This window comes from Pseudophryne corroboree, chromosome 5 (genome assembly GCF_028390025.1).
Source record: "Pseudophryne corroboree isolate aPseCor3 chromosome 5, aPseCor3.hap2, whole genome shotgun sequence".
Taxonomy (NCBI): domain Eukaryota; kingdom Metazoa; phylum Chordata; class Amphibia; order Anura; family Myobatrachidae; genus Pseudophryne; species Pseudophryne corroboree.
The window spans coordinates 349,657,456-349,675,834 of record NC_086448.1 but is presented as its reverse complement, the minus strand read 5'-3'; the positions used below and the strand labels follow the sequence as shown (position 1 = coordinate 349,675,834).

The 18,379-nt window shown below is 41.9% G+C and overlaps 1 protein-coding gene and 1 pseudogene across 5 annotated transcripts in view; one reads left to right on the top strand and one right to left on the bottom strand.

The window, feature by feature from the left end:
- GRB10 (growth factor receptor bound protein 10) overlaps window positions 1-18,379 on the bottom strand; it is a 474,936-nt gene that overhangs the window by 112,085 nt on the left and 344,472 nt on the right. For all 5 annotated transcript variants that reach the window (XM_063922618.1, XM_063922620.1, XM_063922619.1 and 2 more), the window contains one exon: window positions 15,545-15,619. In XM_063922618.1, coding sequence (XP_063778688.1) covers window positions 15,545-15,619 — 75 coding nt within the window. The remainder of the gene's footprint in view (window positions 1-15,544; window positions 15,620-18,379) is intronic.
- Window positions 5,006-5,125, top strand: LOC134930448 (5S ribosomal RNA; annotated as a pseudogene).

Below are 18,379 nucleotides of genomic sequence, written 5' to 3'. Positions count from 1 at the left end.
TCGGAACATGAAGGTACGCATCCTTTATGTCCAGGGACACCATCCAATCCCCTCCCTCCAGGCTGGCGATGACCATTCTGAGCGATTCCATTTTGAACTTGAACCTCTTCAAGTACAGATTCAAGGATTTTAGATTTAGAATGGGTCTGACCGAACCGTCCGGTTTCGGTCCCACAAACAGGGATGCTGGAGATGAGAAACCTTGATGATCACCTGTTGAATGTACAATTTGTGAATTGCCGCTAACACTAGCTCCCTCTCTGACGGGGAAGCCGGCAGAGCCGATTTGAAAAACCGGCGAGGGGGCATGTCTTTGAATTCCAGTCTGTGTCCCTGGGAAACAATCTCTATTGCCCAGGGATCCACCTGTGATTGAACCCAGACGTGGCGGAAAAGACGAAGACGTGCCCCCACTTGATCTGACACCCCCCCCGGAAAGTCCCAGCGTCATGCTGTGGACTTTGCGGAAGTAGGGGAGGACTTCTGCTCCTGGGAACTAGCTGAGTGCAGCTTTTTTCCCTTGCCTTTACCTCTGGCAACGAAGGACGATCCTCGTACCTTCTTGAGCCGCCTAGCAGAAATAGACAGCGTTTATTCTAGAGCTTAGTAAACAAATGTCTCTCTGAGCATCCCTCATATACAAGGCAGCATCTCTGATATGCTCCATGGTCATTAGAATGGTATCCCTATCTAAGGTGTCCATCTCCGTAGATAAGGAGTCTGCCCATGCCACGACAGCACTACAAACCCAGGCCGACGCCATGGCCGGCCTAACTATAGTTCCTGAATGTGTGTAAATGTGCTTCATGGTAATTTCCTGCTTGCGATCAGCAGGATCCTTGAGGGAAGCAGTATCCGGAGAAGGCAGTGCCACCTTCTTGGATAAGCGTGTCAGCGCCTTGTCTACTTTAACGTATCCGATCCTTCTGTGGAAAAGTATACGCCATGAGAATCCTTTTGGGAACATGGAGTCTCCTATCCGGAGATTCCCAAGCCTTTTCGCATAATTCGCTTAGCTCAAATGAGGACGGAAACGTGACCTCAGGCTTTTTCCCTTTATACATGTGAACCCTCGTGTCAGGGACAGGGGGTTCCTCCGTGATATGCAAAACCTCTTTTATGGCAATAATCATGCACCTAATACCTTTTGCCACCTTCGGCTGTAATTTTGCATCCTCATAGTCGACACTAGAGTCAGTATCTGTGTCAGCGACCTGGGATATGGGGCGCTTTTGAGACCCTGAAGGTCCTGGCACCACAGGGACAGGTACGGACTGGCTACCTGATTGATCCCTAGCTTCAGCCTTGTCTAATCTTTTATGCAGGAGATTTACATTTGCATTCAAGACATTCAGCATATCCACCCAGTCCTGTGTCGGCGTTGCCGACGGCGACCTGACATTCAAGCACTCCCCCTCCACATTAAGCGAGCCTTCCTCGTCAAACATGTCGACACACACGTACCGACACACTGCACACACTCAGGGAAACTTTTTCTGAAGACAGTATCCCCTGAAAGGCCCTTTGGAGAGACCGAGAGAGAGTATGCCAGCACACACCCCAGCGCAACAACCTGGAGACCAACACAGAATGCTTTTCCCCAGCAGCGCTCGCTGTATTATACTTTATCCACCAATTATGTGCCCCCCCCCCCTCTCTTTTTAAACTCCCTTCACCGTGTGTAAGCAGGGGAGAGTCCGGGGAGCTTCCTCTCAGCGTTCTGTGGATAAAGAAATGGCGCTGGTGAGTGCTGAGGGAGTAGCCCCGCCCCCTCGACGGCGGGCTTCTGTCCCGCTCAAAATCGTGTAAAATGGCGGGGGCTCAATTATATACATGTACAGTGCCCAGCTGTACATGTATATACCTATTTGCCTTCTAAGAGGTGTTATTATTGCTGCCCAGGGCGCCCCCCCCCTGCGCCCTGCACCCATACAGTGACCGGAGTGTGTGAGGTGATGTGGAGCAATGACGCACAGCTGCAGTGCTGTGCGTTACCTCTGTAAAGCTGAAGGCTTCTGCCGCCTGAGACGTCTTCTTGCTTCTGTTCTTCTGGCTCTGTGAGAACGGCGGCGTGGCTCCGGGGGTGGACGCCCAGGGCGAACCTGTGTTCACCCCCTCTGAAGCTAATGGTGTCCAGTAGCCGAGGAAGCAGATCCTATCAGTTAAGTAGGTCTGCCCCTCTCTCCTCAGTCCCTCGATGCAGGGAGCCTGTTGCCAGCAGTGCTCCCTGTGAAAAAAGTAAAAATCCAAACAAAAATGCTTTCTGTAGTAAAGAACTCAAGAGAGCTCCCTGCAGTGCGCCCTTCATCCTCTGGGCACAGTGTTAAACTGAGGTCTGGAGGAGGGACACAGAGGGAGGAGACAGTGCACACCCAGAATCCAAAGCTTTCTTAAAGTGCCCTATCTCCTGCGGAGCCCGTCTATTCTCCATGGTCCTTACGGAGTCCCCAGCATCCTCTAGGACGTTAGAGAAATTATCAATGGAAATCAAATTTATTAACCCATGGAGGTCTGGATGTGGAGTCATACTCAAAATTAAAGTGGAAAAACACAATACAGGCTGATCCAACTTTGATGTAATGTCCTTAAAACAAGTCAAAATGAGGCTCAGTGGTGTGTGTGGCCTCCACGTGCCTGTATGATCTCCCTACAATCCACACAACTGTCACACTGAACGGACATCCATCATTAGCCTCCAGTGAGGGTTTATTGACTGATGTGTCCCTGTATGGATAACTTTTCTGGAACTATGTGTGAAGGCGTATATGCCGACTTGGTCGTTTGTTCTACCACAGTGTTATACTGTTGAGTTATTTCATTTTAGTTATGACTATTTCGCAATATGAAATTGTGTATGGCTTGTCTTGATAAAGGCTCTGCTTGTTGAGCCGAAACATCGACCCAATAAAGCCGACTATGATCTAAGAGAATACTCAGATTGTTTTAAAACCAGCTGACAAAGGGGGGGGGGGGGGGGGGGGGGGGGGGGGGGGGGGGTGATTATGAATCGGGACAATTATATACAAGAAGCAGAAAGACTCTTAGGAGATTCCAACTCCTACACTGTGTTGTCAGACGATCCGAAAGATCTATATATAGATGAACTAAGGTCCCTACTCCTACAAGGACTGAGAAACAATGTCATCACAAAGGATGAATTCTCGTTTTTAATGCAATCCAACCCCACGACCCCCATATTTTATTTTCTGCCCAAAATCCACAAGAGCCTGTCCAATCCGCCAGGGAGACCAATCGTCGCTGGGATAGACTCCCTTACATCTAATCTATCTAAGTATGTGGATGTGTTTTTAAATCCGTATGTCAAGAAATTACCATCGTATCTCAAAGACACCACCATGGTCCTGAATGAAATCAAGAATGTGAAATGGAAAGAGTCATACATATGGATAACCATTGATGTACAATCTCTATACACCTGTATTGAGCACAAAAAGGGAATTGAGGCAAGCAGAGAATACTTGGACAAAGACAACTCCCTCACTGAACCCCATAGGAATTTTATTTGTGATTTAATGAAATTTATTTTAAGCCGGAATTATTTTAAGTTTTTAGACAAATTTTATCTGCAACGATGTGGCACCGCGATGGGGACCATTTTTGCCCCCAGTTTTGCAAATTTATTCATGGGACAATGGGAGGAGAAGCACATATACACTACACAGCACTTTAAGGAATCTATCGTCATGTATAAAAGATATATTGACGATATTTTGATCATATGGGATGGGAGCGCAGAATCGTTTATGGACTTTTTTAAACTTCTACAAAATAATGATTTTAACTTATCATTCACCTACAATTTGAACAAAGAAGCCATTGAATTCCTGGACCTGATTTTAACTGGAGAGGAAGAGTCAGTGTCCACAAAAAACTTCATAAAAGATGTTGATAGGAACAGTTACCTTCACTATAAGAGTAATCACTCTAAAAAATGGAAGAACAACATCCCTTACTCACAATTCCATAGAATAAAGAGGAACTGCCATAAAAAGGAAGACTGTGAGGAACAACTTGAACTACACAGGAAAAGATTCGAGGAAAAACTTTATCCGAAAGCCATACTGGATGAAGCAGTCACTAAGACAAGAGATTTGGAGAGAGAGAATCTGCTGACATACAAGGACAATACGGCGAAAAAGGAGTCGCTATCCTTTATAACTACCTACAGTTGTCATGAACAGACTATCAGGACTTCATTAAGAAACCACTGGGATATACTCTTGATGGACCCCATCTTAAAAAAGATCCTTCCACCCCAACCAGAACTTGTTTTCCGAAAATCACGCAACTTGAAAGATATTCTCGCACCTAGCATGTTACGAGAAATCCCACCAGATGGAAACCCTAATTCTCTCCCTAAATGCGTTGGATCTTACAAGTGTGGACACTAACATCTGTAAGTTCCTCAATCCTAATAGAAAAACCTTCTGCAATACGGATGGCACTCAAGAATTTAAAATTAAAGAATTCATGAACTGCAATATCACATCTGTGATCTACTTGCTCGAATGCACATGCCACAAGAAATATGTGGGTAAAACAAAAAGAACTTTGAAAATTAGGATACAAGAACACGTACGGAGTATCAAAAAAAAAGCAGAGACCCATCTGCTGTATAGACACTTCAAATTGAAACACAATTCCAATCCAGAAGAGATGACCTTTAAAGCCATCGAACTCGTGACCAGTGGCGAAAGGGGTGGAGATTTGGCTAAGAAGCTCTCCCAAAGAGAGATGTTCTGGATATTTCAATTGAAAACTACACACCCTATGGGCTTCAACGAGGGATATGAGATCGCCCCATTTCTATGAGAGAAGTATCCTCTTCGAATATCCTCAGATCACAGATAAACTACTTCTTCCTTTTTCTAGCACAATTCACTCTTTTATTCTAAAATATCACTATATGTAAAACTCTGTATATAGTATATGAATGATCTTAATAAAAACTTTTAACAATGTGTGCCTGACTAATTTCAATATATGGTACAGTCATACCGCACTGGCCTCACGCCCAATCCCGCCCGATCTTGGAAGCTAAGCAGTGTTGGGCCCAACCAGTACCAAGTGGGTAACCACTTGCAAAGATTGGGTACTGTATAAGAACGAGCTTTGTCGGGCTGTTAATAATAATTTAAATACGTGTATAAATCACCACAGCACAAAAGGTCTATTATAATTTCTAAATCAGTCATACACGGATGCACTTTCTTTATATTTGTCACTAATAATTAGTATATGACCGAGTATCACCACTATGACTTCACCAGCTACTTCTTTTTCTATATTATCCCACATAAATACGCACTTATATTAACCTGTAAATCTTTATACACCATCACTTTTTAACTATTCTCATTTCCCATGCTTTCATGATGGATACTTTATAACATACTCTGCCACACTTAGGACCAGAAAGGGTTCAATTTATCCTGATATATGCTACAATATGAGATTGAACTATATAGAAATAGTATTGTATGGATTAATTCCACGATTAACCCATAATGTCCCTCTCGCTATAGGTAGAAATACCCCGTTTCTGTAGCAAATTTCCACCTAGATCATTACCAGTCCTCCCAAAAATATACCATTAGACACTAGTATAATAATAATAATAAAAATTAAGTAAATAGACACCAATATATGTATTTCTTTATTCTTATATGTGCGAGCTGTTTTTCTCAATGAAACTCAGCACTGTTATATGCCCTGGATGACAAAGACTCCTATAAGATGGCCGCCGCAATGATTGACAATCTGACTCAGCCTATACATAACCTAGACGATAACTTCGGATGAGACAGAATGGAACTTATTACTGCTATATGTCTGAGATACTGAAAGACTTCTACAAAATGGCCGCCACGATGATTGACAACCCGCCTCAGCCTATACGTGCCACGGACGACGACACTGCCCGAAACAGGAAGTGACGCAACGACCAGAGCGGAAGTGATGCAGAGGTGCATCAACACACAGATCCGCTGACCGGAAGCGTGGCGCAATCGCGCATGCGCAGTAAGAAGATTCCGATAAAGGAAGTGGGGCGGAAGTGACGTCGGATCCTTCCCCGGACTATTTTAACAAATATATCACATTATATAACTCGTTTTTACAAACTACTTAGCACCCTGAGGTTATTACTCTGCTCACTATCATTTACTTATGCTTATGTTAAAAAATTTACACCAAACAGTAATATCAGTCCTCACAGGAAGTGATGTCACAAATATCCATTTCTAATTACATGTGCTATAAATAAGAGTGTCTGTTCAGTGGTCCCATACCCCTTGATGAAGTCTGAGTGACGAAACGCGTTGGGTGTACCTCAATTGACTCTCCACTTTGAAAGATAAGCAGCACTCTTTTATCCGATATTTAATTATTTATTGTCTTTTATTATATGTGATATTATCTAGTTTTTTTTTAGCTGTCCTTTTATTTTGTATTAGTTCTCCGGCTTTTAACCCACCCTGATATTAATAATTTTTTTTATATTGTATAAATAAATGTTCTATTATTTTATACGTATCCATTAAGTCTCCTCATATTTATATCTTACTATATCAGACACTGTTGGTCGCTGAAACCCTTATCCCCCCTTTCACATATCCTAAATTTAGGCAGTTTATCCCTGCCTAATACTTAAGGGTTAGCTGACGCCTTGTATTACTTAAGGAGTGTCTGAATTTATTGCATTTTTATCAATTTTATTTGTTCTATTGCACACACACCTGTGGCGCCATACTTCCACTACCCAAAAAAAAAAAAAAATAATAAATAAAAAAAAAAAAAAATATTATATATATATATATATATATATATATATATATATATATATATATATATATATATATATATATATATATATATATATAAAAATAAAACAGATACTCTCCCTTTTGCGCTATTAAACAGAAAGTGAGAAAGGATTGGGTTAAGGCTGCCAAATTCCACTAAGTCCCTTGTTAGGAGGGACTAAAAAGATACAAATATGTGCCAGTAGAGGAATGGGCGCACTTGGGTTGTTTTTCCACCCAATATTCAACGGGGAAAAACAGCAGTCTCCCTAAGATATTTACTCCTAATTTGTGAGCATAAAACCACATTTAACATGTTCCATGTAAAATTTATTACAACATAAAAGCAATGATACAAAACGGGTACTAGTATCTCTTCTTGCAGATAACACCATATAGTACAGAGGACCAGTTGAAATAACTTTGATAGATTCCTCCTTCTCCTTTGACAATTCGGAGATTTGATGTTTATGAACAAATAACCCGACGCGTTTCGTCTTACTCTAAGACTTCATCAGGGGTATGTCTCTAGTTAAATACTGTTAGTGCATCAATAAAATGGCAATTACGTATTCTGGATACTTGAAAAAACCACACACCGGTGGGGTACACAGGTGAAAGTTAGATTAAGCCTTATGGTTAAGTGCTTGAATAACAAGTTCAAACGCATAGGCCTGAACGCAAGTTCAAATAGGTATGTGACCTTATGATTCAGGGATTTGGATAACAAGTTCAAATACACAGGTCTACCACAATTTCATATGCGTGTGTAACCTTGCCAGCAGCTACAATAGCTTCAAGTCACTGGTTGTGACTTGAAGCTATTGTAGCTGCTGGCAAGGTTACACACGCATATGAAATTGTGGTAGACCTGTGTATTTGAACTTGTTATCCAAATCCCTGAATCATAAGGTCACATACCTATTTGAACTTGCGTTCAGGCCTATGCGTTTGAACTTGTTATTCAAGCACTTAACCATAAGGCTTAATCTAACTTTCACCTGTGTACCCCACCGGTGTGTGGTTTTTTCAAGTATCCAGAATACGTAATTGCCATTTTATTGATGCACTAACAGTATTTATCAAGCACTAGAGACATACCCCTGATGAAGTCTTAGAGTAAGACGAAACGCGTCGGGTTATTTGTTCATAAACATCAAATCTCCGAATTGTCAAAGGAGAAGGAGGAATCTATCAAAGTTATTTCAACTGGTCCTCTGTACTATATGGTGTTATCTGCAAGAAGAGATACTATACCGTTTTGTATCATTGCTTTTATGTTGTAATAAATTTTACATGGAACATGTTAAATGTGGTTTTATGCTCACAAATTAGGAGTAAATATCTTAGGGAGACTGCTGTTTTTCCCCGTTGAATATTGGGTGGAAAAACAACCCAAGTGCGCCCATTCCTCTACTGGCACATATACATATACATATACATATATATATATATATATATATATATATATATATATATATATATATATATATATATATATATATAGTCCATAGCAGCCGGCACTCCAACTCTAATAAAGCAGCAAGTCTCCGTGCACCAGTGTAAAATCCCATGCACTCCTCCCAAAATCACGGCACTGGAGACTGTTTGTATATAAGCATATAACTTGTATTCAGGTAGACGCACGTTTCGGAGCTACGGCTCCGTCCTCAATACCTTTCAAGATCAGATAATAACAACAACACAAACACACATTTAAATACCTGTGAGGGTTCCCGCTGATCACCGCCGCTGTCCACCTGGTTCCCGTCCGCGGCCGTCGCGTTCCCCTCCATTTCCGCTCCGGACGTCATGTAGCTATGGCAACGCGCAGCTTGCGCACCACCCGCTACACTGCTTACGGAGCAGGAAGTCTTAGGTGCTCCGGCTCTACAGACAGGTTCCTGTAATGCCAGCGGCCGGATCCCAGCAAGAACCTAAGACAAAGAAGTGACAAAAATACATTAAATACATAAAACATATATCAATAAATCTCAGTGACCTATTGCCACTCATCCATAAATGCCAGTACAAACAAGCATAAGATTATCAAGTTATCAACAAGGAAAACCTCGAACAAGGGACCCCATGAATCACATACGTATGTCACCTATTGCTGGAGCAGTATTACCCAATACAGCAGTAAATTGTTGGCGAACCTACAACTAGTGGGGAATATACCCCAATAGTAAAGTACTGGGACCCTAAATTACACCTAATTATACAGTATTCCAATTGATCTTATCATTAAGACCAAATGGAGCGAAAGTATTCAATGTCAAGATCCATCTTGATTCCTTCTCCACTAAGTATTTAGCCCTGTCATCCCCCCGTAGCGTAAGCGGTACATGATCAAAGCCAAAGTATCTCAGGTCCCCCAAAGTGTGGCCAGCCATTTTGAAATGGCGTGCCACTGGTTGGTCAACAGTCTTTCCTTCGAGTGTCAATTTGATGGCCGACCGATGGGCTGCCATCCTCTCACTCAATTTCCGTGTAGTCTGACCAATGTAGTAAAAACCACACGGGCAGACAATTGTGTATACTACATAGGAAGTACTGCATGTGATGACATGTCTAATAGAATACTTTTTCTCTTTTTTATGTGGGTGCTTAAACTCCTTGCACGCCACCATATACCGGCACGTGGTACATTTTGGGCATCTGTAACATCCCGGGGGCTAGTAATGAACATTAGGTTTCCCTACCATGCCCATCTCAGTGATATCTGTTCGTACCAGACGATCCCTTAAATTTCGGCCCCGTCTAAATGCGGCTACAGGTCTAATACTTTTCAGCCCTGGAAGATCAGGGTCAGATGCCACTATAGGCCAAAGTGCCTTAGAGGCCTTATGTATAATGGGGCTGGCGACCGAATAGTCACTGCTCCAGGGTAGGATTACATTCTCCTTATTGACAGTTGGTTTTAACAGGTCATCCCGGGACATACCCAGTACCCTCTGTTTCTGTGCCTCTAATAGCTGTCTATCGTAGCCCCGATGTTCAAATTTAGAGATCATCTCATCCAGCAGTCGTGGTACCTTGGCCTGGTCACTAGTAATGCGGGCCACCCGCATCATTTGTGATGCTGGTAAGCGCTTTTTCAAATCGGGAGGGCGATGGCTGGATGCCAACAATAGTGTATTCCTATCTGTGGGTTTGGAGTATATCTCGGAGTGCAGAGATCCATTAATCAACATCACCTTAACATCTAAGAAACTAGCCACTGTATCATTACAGGAGTATGTAAATTTTATTGGAGATGTAAGGTTATTAATCTCCATCATTAAAGACTCAAAGGCCTCCAAGCCACCCCCCCCCCCCCACAGCAGGAATACATCATCAATATATCTAGTATACATCAATATCTTACTTCTTAGATTCTGGGTTACTGAAAAACATCCTATGCTCTCAGAGATATACTCCAAACCCACAGATGGGAATACACTATTGTTGGCATCCAGCCACCACCCACCCGCTTTGAAAAAGGGCTTACCAGCATCACAAATGATGCGGGTGGCCCGCATTACTAGTGACCAGGCCAAGGTACCATGACTGCTGGATGAGATGATCTCTAAATTGAACATAGGGGCTACGATAGACAGCTGTTAGAGGCACAGAAACAGAGGGTACTGGTTTTGTCCCGGGATGATCTGTTAAAACCAACTGTCAATAAGGAGAATGTAATCCTACCCTGGAGCAGTGACTATTCGGTCGCCAGCCCCATTGGGCCTATAGTGGCATCTGACCCTGATCTTCCAGGGCTGAAAAGTATTAGACCTGTAGCCGCATTTAGACGGGGCCGAAATTTAAGGGATCGTCTAGTACGAACAGATATCACTGAGATGGGCATGGTAGGGAAACCTAATGTTCATTACAAACCCCCGGGATGTTACAGATGCCCAAAATGTACCACGTGCCGGTATATGGTGGCGTGCAAGGAGTTTAGGCACCCACATAAAAAAGAGAAAAAGTATTCTATTAGACATGTCATCACATGCAGTACTTCCTATGTAGTATACGCAATTGTTTGCCTGTGTGGTTTTTACTACATTGGTCAGACTACGCGGAAATTGAGTGAGAGGATGGCAGCCCATTGGTCGGCCATCAAATTGACACTCGAAGGAAAGATGGTTGACCAACCAGTGGCACGCCATTTCAAAATGGCTGGCCACACTTTGGGGGACCTGAGATACTTTGGCTTTGATCATGTACCGCTTACGCTACGGGGGGGTGGGGGGGTGGGGTGACAGGGCTAAATACTTAGTGGAGAAGGAATCAAGATGGATCTTGACGTTGAATACTTTCGCTCCATTTGGTCTTAATGATAAGATCAATTGGAATACTGTATAATTAGGTGTAATTTAGGGTCCCAGTACTTTACTATTGGGGTATATTCCCCACTAGTTGTGGGTTCGCCGACAATTTACTGCTGTATTGGGTAATACTGCTCCAGCAATAGGTGACATACGTATGTGATTCATGGGGTCCCTTGTTCGAGGTTTTCCTTGTTGATAACTTGATAATCTTATGCTTGTTTGTACTGGCATTTATGGATGAGTGGCAATAGGTCACTGAGATTTATTGATATATGTTTTATGTATTTAATGTATTTTTGTCACTTCTTTGTCTTAGGTTCTTGCTGGGATCCGGCCGCTGGCATTACAGGAACCTGTCTGTAGAGCCGGAGCACCTAAGACTTCCTGCTCCGTAAGCAGTGTAGCGGGTGGTGCGCAAGCTGCGCATTGCCATAACTACATGACGTCAGGAGCGGAAATGGAGGGGAACGCGACAGCCGCGGACGGGAACCAGGTGGACAGCGGCGGTGATCAGCGGGAACCCTCACAGGTATTTAAATGTATGTTTGTGTTGTTATTATCTGATCTTGTAAGGTATTGAGGACGGAGCCGTAGCTCCGAAACGTGCGTCTACCTGAATACAAGTTATATGCTTATATACAAACAGTCTCCAGTGCCGTGATTTTGGGAGGAATATATATATATATATATATATATATATATATATATATATATATATATATGTGGACAGGGAATGAGGTACTGGAGGCGACCACTGGTGCCAAATGGTATTATAAAAATTAAGCAGTTTTTTTAAAAAAAGGAACATTTATTTATGAAGCACTAAAACAAACCCAGGTCTTAAAACGGTGGGAATCAATATAGGAAAAATACACACAAAAAAACGCATATAATGCTCATACAAAAATTCAAATAGAAATGGAACATAGAAAGTAGGACATAAAATCTATAGGAATAAAAACAATCAAATTTCAAAGAAAAGAGGAGTAAAAATCTTAACTTAGTGTTTGAGGTTAGATCAAGGTAGCACCAGTGGTCGCCTCCAGTACCTCATTCCCTGTCCACACATTTTATCTTAAGGCATTCATACCAGTGCCTTATCATACCTGAGGTAAATAGGCTGACGCCCTAACAAATCATAGGGAGTGCCTACCAAGCAGTTCTCTCTTTTTTTACTTCTCTTTTTTATTTTCATTTTTTGTATTTATTTTTTAGTTCTTTTTTTAATTTCTATTCATTTTTTGGTCCTGATACTAGTGTTATTATTAGAGATACTGCATCTGTGGCGCTGACGGCTTCTTTGGTACACATATATATATATATATATATATATATATATAAAAATCACGACAGCACTCAAAGCCTATGTATATAAAGCAAAAAATGGTGGTGCAAGGCAGCAATATAAAACACTCACTTCTCCAGCGATGCAGAAAAAGTAGACAAGCCAGCACTCACGTGTAGATGAAAGATAAGCAGGATTTGTTCCTTAACCAATCGGCATGGTGAAGTACACCAAATACAGCAATGGGGCTGTGTTTGCTGTACTTCACCATGCCGTTTGGTTAAGGAATAAATCCTGCTTTTCTTTCATCTACACGTGAGTGCTGGCTTGTCTACTTTTTCTGCATCGCTGGAGAAGTGAGTGTTTTTTATATATATATATATATATATATATATATATATATAAAAATAACAGTGCAGTCCTAAACCAGAGGTATATATCAGGATACTCGTATAATATATTCTGTAATAGGTACACTCTTTCTTAACTAACCTGTCTGTAATGAGACATGTAGAATTCTCAAGTGACTGTAAAGTCTCAGCACTGTGGACAGGAAGCTTTACAGGGGAGACCTTGCCGTGCAATCCCAGAGACCAGTAGCAGCTATGCCCAGAAGATGGCACCTAGCGTATCTGTCAGGAACTGAGGGAGAGTGTGAGGCAGCTCCAGGGTGGGAAATCTGCGAGGAGATGGCGCCCTGGTCCGGGGGAGGGGCTATAGGTCAAGCGCAGACTCCCCTATGCTGGGCCTCACCTCCGGTACTATGGAGCCTTACCAATAGGGGTGTTAGTACACCCAACATGTACTCATATGCCCTGGTGGATATAGTGGGGTTCCTGCTCGGTAACAGTGTCCACGGCAGCGTCGCAATCCATCTCTCTAGACTGCGACAAGAACGCAATTTAGTGTCAGGTCCCACCTGGGGGACCTTCTTACCTCCTCCCTTCGAAGCAGCCACGCGAACCAGGAGAGCGTCTGCGACCTTGTACTTAGCCGGAGCGTCTCCGCCAGCAAGTACCCGGGATCTGAGCCACGGGAGTATGCGACGCCGCTTGGGAGGTGATGGAGACGCAGCGCTGAATGTCACCCTGACATAACAGTGCTACATCCCTTGAAGTCTTCAGCTTTTTCAGGGCTGCCCAGTGCAGCCCACCTGTTATGTGACCTGCTGCAAGCAGGCACCACTCGAAACTGAGCTCTCAGTGCCTGGAGGCTGTGTTGTAGAGGAGGCCACAATGCATCCTGGGACAGTCAAAGGTTTGCCTGATGGTGCCTCTGGATGCAAGATCCTGCTCTACACTCGATGTATTCCCTGTGGAACACAGTGTATCCTGCTGCAGAAATGTCTGTCCTTACCTTAATTTCTGATTTGGGAACAATGCCAATTCTACAAATTGTTACAGTAATTTAGTGGATAATTCTATTGGAATGTATTGTGTGTATAAAATACACAGCAACAGAAGGACTTCTGAACACAACCACTGTACAGTTATTACTAACCTTGGCACCTGCAGGGCTGATTCTACCATTTAGCTGATGTTTTGTACCTCTGCCATTTCGCTCCCCTACTCACTCACCTATGAAGTGTGGAAGCATTGGATATGCCTCAAAACAGTCAGTAGTTCTCTAATAGCAGTAGGAAATGAGGCAAGCTCACACTGTCTGGTCACTGAGGTGTGCACAGCAATTGAAAGGTACATGGTAGCAGAAAAAAAAAAATACTTAAGGATCGTCATCGTGGGGTAATGTAGATAGTTTCCAGCGTAGTAGTATTATTACACCTACACAATATGGCAGATAGTTAAAAAAAGTAATCTCACTATTGCACAACCTGCATAAAAACTCAGACTCTGTCTCATTTTTTCTGTAAATGCTCTTTGATTACTTCTTTGCCATCAACATCCTTTTAAACACTAAGTCGAATTGTATTACATGTACATGAAATTTTAGGAACCATGAACTCTAATAAAGAAGCTACTTTAATACTTGTCAATGTTTAAAAATACTGCTGAGCTGGTGCAACCAAGCAGTTAGGGGCGGTCTGTAGTGGTGCAAGGTGTGCCGAAGCCATCGCTAATGCTAGGTTTACGGACTATAGTAACTGTGTGCATTTCTGTATTTGCATTCAGGTGTCCGTTTTTTAAAGTACCTTCACTAATATTATGGGTCTCAGTTCTATTTCTACCGAGAGGTCATTTTATGGGACACGGTCAATGTCTTTCTACAATTTCCTATGCTAGAGACCTGCCTAGCTATCAACCTATGGTTAGATATTGCTTAAGTAATTCTTTCAAACAAGCCAGCCTTAGTATGCCGCGTGGGCTCATTCTAGTCAAATACACCTATGACGACTAATATTTAAAAGTCAAGTTGAACAATGACCATATGTTAGGTTTCTGCCTCCACAGCCTGGGAGAAGGATGACCTAAGAACATTATTGTTAATGTTAATAGATTTTCAGGTTCATTTCTAAACAATGCAGGCGGTTTACTGATCTTGATTTTAGTCTACATGACTACCAGAATTTGAAGCTTTCAGTTCAATAGACTTATGAACATTCATAGTCTCTAGCTTCCATAAACAGAATGAATAACAAATACAGTATGTCACAGAAAAAAAAATCTGTGGGAGTGAAGGCAAGTCATACTCTAAGGACACCTCCAACCAATTTCTTCCAGCATGCGATTGTTTACAGTTTATGTACAGGTGAAAAAGGAATCTACAATGTATAAAAGAAAAGTATCTTCAAACCTGGATGTTTTCTTTCTTCCTAAAAAGAATTGTTGCTGTTAATACAAGTAGAGTTGTAGAAATCATGAGGGGGATTATTAGCAATGTACCTGCCACAATGTTTGCCTAAGCACACCTGAGAGATACAGAAGCCCAACATTGCTAGCTTTTCCCCATGCACCTCTATGGCGTGCAGGAGAAAGTTAGCTATTATGATGGCTGTGAGGTGATAGCATCCCCACTTATCTGACAGCACTTTGCAGAAAGCGCCTACAAATTAATTTCCCTATTACTGCATGTTTAAAGTGCTCACTAAACCTGAACTACACACATGCAACAATATTTCACTTTTAGGACTACACATACTTTAAACTAATAAGAATCATTACCTGTAGTAACTCAGACTGTGGAATGCTACCATTTGACTGTTGACACCAAGCAACCATCTGTTCAGGAAAAAAATTCTGAAAAAGAACAAAGATTATTCAGTTCAGAATGCAAGGGTATAAACAGGTTTAAAAAGGTCCAGTTTAAAAATAATCTTTGAATAAGGCAGGCCACAGTTAAAAACTGGTCTAGGGTGCCTAGAAAATACTTGTTTGAGTTTTACTTGCATTTTAAACAGGATGCATTCAAACTCAATTGTTGGTAAGTCCAGCTTTGCCTTAGAAAAGCCCAAATTTTTATAAGAGGAGGAATCAGGCTTTACATACATGGTCATAAAAGGACACTCTTAATAGAATAAAGCCAAATAAGCGGATTAACAGACATACTGACATGGTAGGGGGATCCTATTATCAGCTTTAAATTACCACTGCTCATAGGTACGAGAGGGGCTATTCAATTAGCCCTGGCACTTATTAGGGATCATACTTCGCCTCAGGCACCCGAAGCATAATCCACAATAAGCAGCCATCGGAGCCGCAACACCACATGGGATTGAGAATTTATTCCTGATCCCATGTGTTATTGCAAGATAGTGGATCATTTATGTTTGTAATCGGACATATCGCACGATCGTTTTACTAATGAAAGTGGAGCAGTTTGCACAATATTATTTGAAACCTCAAGTTGCTGGCATCGCACAGAATTTTGTAGTGTGAAAACTATCTTAAGTGCATGAAAGAGTGGGGAAATAATGACCTCCATAGAAGGATGTACGTGGGCCATTAGTAAATTATAGGAGGATTAACCAATCAAGTTGGGCTAACTCTTCTGAAAAGTGGGGTCATTCCGTGTCAAATCAACACACTGATTTTGCCTCACTAGCTCATATTGCTACAAAAAAATTCGTCGATACACTTGAGATAATCATCAAAAATATCAGTTTGAATTGTGTTGTATATCATAGGAAACGGCATAAAAAAAAACCACAGCAAAATGACACTACTACCACCTCTCTAGCTAAATTAGGAGAGCTACTATGGCGATTTGAAAATATGCTGGTTGTGCGTTTTTGACAGATTTTTGAAAACTTTACATAGTCGTTATTTGGAAATGGCATGAAATATTTAAATAAAATTTTGTATTTTTCTTAGGACTACATATACCAGGGGTCAGGGAACTTTTTTACCTTTTACCCCAAAATATATTTAGATACGCCGACGTTACCCCCTTGATTTGAAAGGAAGGAAATCATATATTATTGTGCATACACACACACAATAAAATATATATATATATATATATATATATATATATATATATATATATATATATATATATATATATATATATCCATCTACTGCCGGCACTCTGTTCATAGGACAGCTTGCTCCGGTGCCATATCCAAATTCAGATAAATGTCCATGTAAGAAGGCACTCGGGAGACATCAATAGTAGCAAGAAAATCAAAGTGTATTTTACGGTCACGGTCGAGTACTTTCGGGGACAGCACCCCGTCCTCAGGACCACACCAATACAGCACAAACAATACAGGTACAATAAACTTACCCCCTTATACCCCTACTCATGCCGCAATCTCCTCCCCTGGTGCCGCCATTCAGCTCCCGGGACCCGCCAGCCGAGGACGCACCCGGTGATGCACTTCCGGGAGTCGCTCCGCCGTCACCATAGGAACGCCAACATGCGTTCCAACAGCCAGGAAGGATGCGTTCCACCAGTGTTAACTCCGGGCTGCCTCATCCGGTGAGACCCTAGAGCCAAACGGTACAGCATCGGGTTAGTGACTGCAGCAGGCATATTACTTGTAAACATTACATATAGAGAAAGGAAAAAAGGTTACATATAAAATAAGGAATAAAATACAGATACATACTGCGGAAGAATTATCATATCTATAAAAAACAGACGCAAATATCAACAGCAGTATCAATATATCGTATATCCCAGAAACCATATATATAATGAAGAAGACATATTACACCAGGGAATTCCAATTGATTTTGTCATTGAGGCCCCCAGGTTTAGTAGTTCCAAGCCTCAAAATCCAACGGGATTCTTTAATCAATAATGATTTAGCCCTATCCCCACCTCGTAAGGATTCGGGGACATGGTCTATAATAAAATATCGGATAGACTCAAGGGGATGATTGAAATCCTTAAAATGACGTGGTACTGGTTGATCTATATCTTTACCATTAAGGGAAAGTCTAATGGCGGATCTATGGGCGTTCATCCGTTCTTTAAACTTCCGAGTGGTCTGCCCGACATAGTATAAACTACACGGACAGACCACCACATATACCACATGGGTGGTATTACAAGTAAGCACAAACCTAATGTCGTACATCTTCTCTCCATGAGGGTGCTTAAACTTCTTACATGGGATAATGAACTTACATGTGGTACAATCATTGCAGGAGTAACACCCCGCTGGTTTTACATAAGTATTAGGGGCCTTACAAATATTACGTCCTGATATATCCGTATGAACTAAACGATCTCTCAAGTTGCTGCCTCGCCGAAAGGCAGCAATAGGTCTCTTACCATGGAAAATAGACAGATCTTTGTCGGTACTACTTATGGGCCAAAGAGCTTTACTAACTCTCTTCACAATAGGGCTAGCAACAGTAAAGTCGCTGCTCCAAGGTAAGGTGTTCTCCTGATCTCGGACTTTGGTTTCCAACAGGGCCGCTCTGGGCATATTAAGGACTTTTACTTTACGTTCTTCTAAAAGTTTACTATCATACCCTCTACATGCAAACCTAGCTACTACTTTATCCACCTCACAGGGTACTTTGTCTTTATTACTAGAGATGCGA